Source organism: Psittacula echo, assembly GCF_963264785.1.
Source record: "Psittacula echo genome assembly, chromosome: 2".
In the NCBI taxonomy this organism is placed as follows: Eukaryota; Metazoa; Chordata; class Aves; order Psittaciformes; family Psittacidae; genus Psittacula; species Psittacula echo.
Window position 1 is genome coordinate 17,147,993 of NC_137737.1, and position 4,283 is coordinate 17,152,275.

The window sequence follows — 4,283 nt, forward strand, 5'->3', positions numbered from 1 at the left end:
GTAATTGCAGGGGGTTTAGGCAACTATTCCTGTTGTAAAAGTTCTCGAAGACATAAAGTAGAACCTGAGGATAAACAGTCACAAAAAGAGGTAAAATTAAAAGGATTCATTCCACGGTATTTTATTCTTCTATGAGAACATAAACATCGTCTTTTTCACGCACAGCAGCATTACAATATTAATTTATTCCGATTTAAGGTAAGGACTAGATATAGCTAGAACTAACATTTATAATAACGATAGAATGCATTTGCTTAAAACAGTATCGGCATTTTAATAATAATAGACATTTATACATATCTGTATTTATAGCTTTTCCCCTTTTTTCTTTCTTTAATTTTTTCTATTTTTTTAATCTTTTCACCTATATGTTTGACCCTTTAATGCATGTAACTTCACAGTATAAAGGAAGACGAACAGTGCCTCCCTCGCAATCTCAGACTCTGGCTCAGAAAGTCCGTCTGATGTTCAGGATATAGAGTTTTCAGTGAAATTAGTGAGGAAAAAGTGACCACTTTCTTCTCAAAGGGGAATTTCTGTGTGCTTGTCATGCGTTACCAACGGTAACGCCATTTATAGACAAAAAAAGATCACTAATTCCACATATTTAAGCAAAACTACATTAAGTAAATATCTACAACCAGAAAGAGAGAGAGAAATTCAGAGGTAAGTGTCATAATTTAGTCCATGAGTAACACGAACGCTTTTATACCTTTAAAGAGAAGAGATTTCATTTTCCTGGCCAATTTTAAAGCTGTAATATTGACTTCGAGGGTAAAGCAAAAAACAAAACAAAACAAAACAAAAGACCAAAAAAAAGAAAAAGAAAAGAATCTCTCTTAACACCCGTTCCCATGAAGCTCTGTTAAAGGATGCCTGCATTTCATTATTGTAAGTCCTGCTTTTCGAAGGAAAAGGGGGAGGGGAAGAAAGCTCCCAATATATAGAAATATGGCAAGGCTTAAATTCTTCATTGTGCAGCTACGTGCAGTTCAAGTTATACCGCTTCTAATTTTAAAGAATGCGCCTTTAACCAAGCTTGTTTACTTTTCAGAGAGAGAGATATGGGAGAAAAGATATTTGCAGCTCCTGAAATGGTATTTCTGTGTTTTAAAGCTTAAAGGAACAAGCTGGCCCCTGGAAAGGCCGAAGGAAGTGGGGAGGTTCACGCACGGCATTTTGTGCATTAACTTAGCTTTAGTCGTGTTCCCCCACCCTCTCTTCCCACTCCAAAGTAGTTCTTAAGAGGTTAAGGACATATTGAGAACCCCTAAAATCGTTAATCCATACAGGTGCGGATGACTACAGCCTAGGAAAATGATACTGGCTCTTTAAACCATAAAGATGTGTTTATAGGTTCATCAAGAGAAATTAAAGTTGGCTGTGAGCTCCCGAATCCTATTCTCTCTGTTCATTTTCTTCAGTTTCATTCTGCGGTTCTGAAACCAGATTTTAACTTGTCTGTCTGTGAGGTGGACTGTGCGGCTGATCTCTAGGCGACGCTCACGAGTCAGGTACATATTGAATAGAAACTCCTTTTCCAGCTCGAGAGTTTGATGCTTGGTATAGGGGCACCGTTTCTTTCTGCCACTTTTTGCCGTGAGCCAGTTTGCTGCATTTTCTCCTTTTGAATTGCCTAGTTTTGAGAAAGTAAAAAAGGGACGTTACCAGCGGGTAGGAGGCAATGAGCCAGGGAGGAACAGGGTGGAAGGAGCATCTTGTGTGTGTGCCAGTATGTGTTTGGGAAGCTCGCTCTGTCACTTGCGGGCAACTGTAATGTGGGGTGTCTTTGTGGGTACAGAGAGCTTCAAACCGGTTTCCCAATGATTGTGAATCCGCCAGGGAAAATCTGCCTTTCCTCAAAATGCTCCGGCCAGCCTCGGGCGGGGCAGAGCGCCCCGCTTAGTAGTTCATCTCCGACCCTCCAAAAAAGGCTTTTACTCGTTCCCCCTCGGGCTCTCCGAGCCCACTGCTACTGGGGTGTGCTTCGTAAATGGCCTGGAGGCTTATTTCACACACCCCCAGACACCTGCTTCCAAAAAACAAAGCCTGCACGAATCTGAACTTTACAAGCATGCTCTGCAGTTAGAAAACAAGGTCAGCTGAGGAGCCGGAGCCTCCCTGCCTTCCCGGGTGCTTCGCCTCGGCCCTCTCTTATCCAACCATTTCTGGGAAGGAAAAAACCAAACCAAATCAAACCAAAAAACACACCAAAACCCTCAAAACTAAAAATCTCCAGGTACAGGCTGTTTATTTCTATCACTGGAATTGGTTAGAAAGGAGGTAACACTGATCCCTCGATGGCTCGGAGTGGTTCCTGGTTTGGGGTTGTCTCTCTAGTAGTTTTCCGCTTTCTTGTTTTGTTTTGACCTTATAATTTTCCAATGTGGCGCTCTGAAGGAATAACAGGGCGTCTGAAATGCAGCCTGAGAGAAGCGCCTGCAAAGTCTGCCGCTCAGGGAAGGGGAGTTATTTTTTTTTGCCATGGGGACCCGAAAGGGAAATAAAGAAGTGAATGAATAAATAACTACCCTGTTATCTAGTGTAGACGTTGAAGGATATTCGCGGTGCATTCATCAGTCTAATTTGATGGCAGTTCATAGATGGCACATTTCAGCGCGGCTGTTACTCCGAAAAGCATTCTGGATCGTAAAATATAACTTACCGAGTTAATAGGTTTATTTATTGGCACTGCCTATTGCTTATTTTGGATGCTTTACAAACATCTCTGTTATCTGGTAGGCACCTTCACATCACAGGGGAAAGATTGATCTTGTTTTTCTATATGTTTAAGCAGCATGCGGGCTAAAGTTGCCCAGAGCGGAGACTCTAAGGGGTTTAAGCTATAGGATGGACATTAATTTTTACGGCAACCCCATGCCCTAATATTACGAAGTTCAGAAGGTCAGTCTGAGCAGCGCTTCTTGGCAGCCCCGCGGGGCAGCTGGGATCCTCCTTTTGCATCGCGATGCCACTATGGTCCTCAACCGTTTTGGTTTTTTTTCTTTTTCTTTTTTTTTTTTTAATCATCACCACCACCATCACCATCATCACCATTCGCTTACCTACGGGCTCTTTCTCGGGAGAGGCTTTGCTGCTCTCTGACGGAGCTGGAGAGAGCTCCTCTGCGGTGGAAGATGAAGCCTGAGTCTCGTCCTCCCTCTGGGAGACACACGCCAAGGGGCTGGGGGAGCGTTCCTCGTCCTCCTTCCTCCCCGCGTTCGGGACAGGAGGCAAAGATGGAGGCGTCTGGAAGCGGCCGGGGGGCTGCGGAGGGAAGGGGGCAGCCCCGGCCGACCCCGCGCCGTAGCTCTTGGAGGTGCCATAAGCCTGGGAAAGGCGGAAGTAGCCCGGGACGGGGACCCCGCCGCCGCTGCCGGCTGGGTTGACCTCGGCATTCAGCCGAGGGAAAGGACCGAGGTCGGTGGCAGTCGAGCCCTTGGGGCATTTCTCTGAATCATAGAGGCAGTAGGAGCTCTCTTCCTTAATGCTTGGAGCAAAGGAGCACGAGGTGGCCTGCTGACTCTCCGGCTCTTCCATGCGACAGGACCGGGGGGGGTCTAGCCACACTTCCATCCCTGACACGTAGGGGTGAGAGCTGGGGACCATGCTTTGAGAAGTACCTTCATTGCGTTTGCTCAAAACGGGGAAAAGTCCGCAGCTTTGCAGCCCGTAGGACAGATCGGACGGTTGTGGCAGGTAGATACCACTGTTGGGGTAGTAGCCGCCTCCTCCTCCGCCTCCTCCTCCTGCTCCCGCCGCTTCCCCTCTGCCCGAGCTGATCAAGGAGTCTACCAAAAAAGAGTTTGCAGCCGGGCTCTCGGAGCATGACATTGTTGTGGAATAATTTGGCGAAGGGAGCAGATAGCCCTTCCTGGCTGACATTTCTTGTGCAAAACATGCTGAATATGATTAGAGATACCCCCGCACAACGGCAGACGCTTGCAGCCAATGGAAGCCCGTGCCTCCCCAGCAACCCCTCCCCGTCTGGTTTCGTATGCACAGAGCTGCTCTCAGGTCGACCTCTGATTTTGGGAGATAGATGGATATTAATGTGTAATATAGATTTCCATAGACACTGGCTCACACGCTTCGTCCATATGGGCAAGCCCCTGCGCCCAGACAAGAGCCACGATCCTGGGAAGCAAAGGGGAAGGGGAAAGGCAAGGAGCTGGCTTTGCCGGTGCTGTCTCAGAGTTTTGCTCCTTTCTTATCACACTCTCCGCTATAAAATAGCCCGGCGGTCCTGATGTTTATTATACCTAGGCTGAAACGGTGTCCAG

The 4,283-nt window shown here is 46.7% G+C and overlaps 1 protein-coding gene across 1 annotated transcript; it reads right to left on the reverse strand.

Moving 5' to 3' along the window:
- Positions 1-1,361: 1,361 nt before the first annotated feature.
- On the reverse strand, positions 1,362-3,885 carry HOXA10 (homeobox A10; the record flags this gene model as incomplete). Its single annotated transcript, XM_080611219.1, has 2 exons — positions 1,362-1,636; positions 3,066-3,885. The coding sequence occupies 2 exons, from the start codon at positions 3,883-3,885 to the stop codon at positions 1,362-1,364; spliced, it is 1,095 nt and encodes a 364-aa protein (XP_080467345.1).
- Between the last annotated feature and the right edge of the window lie 398 nt (positions 3,886-4,283).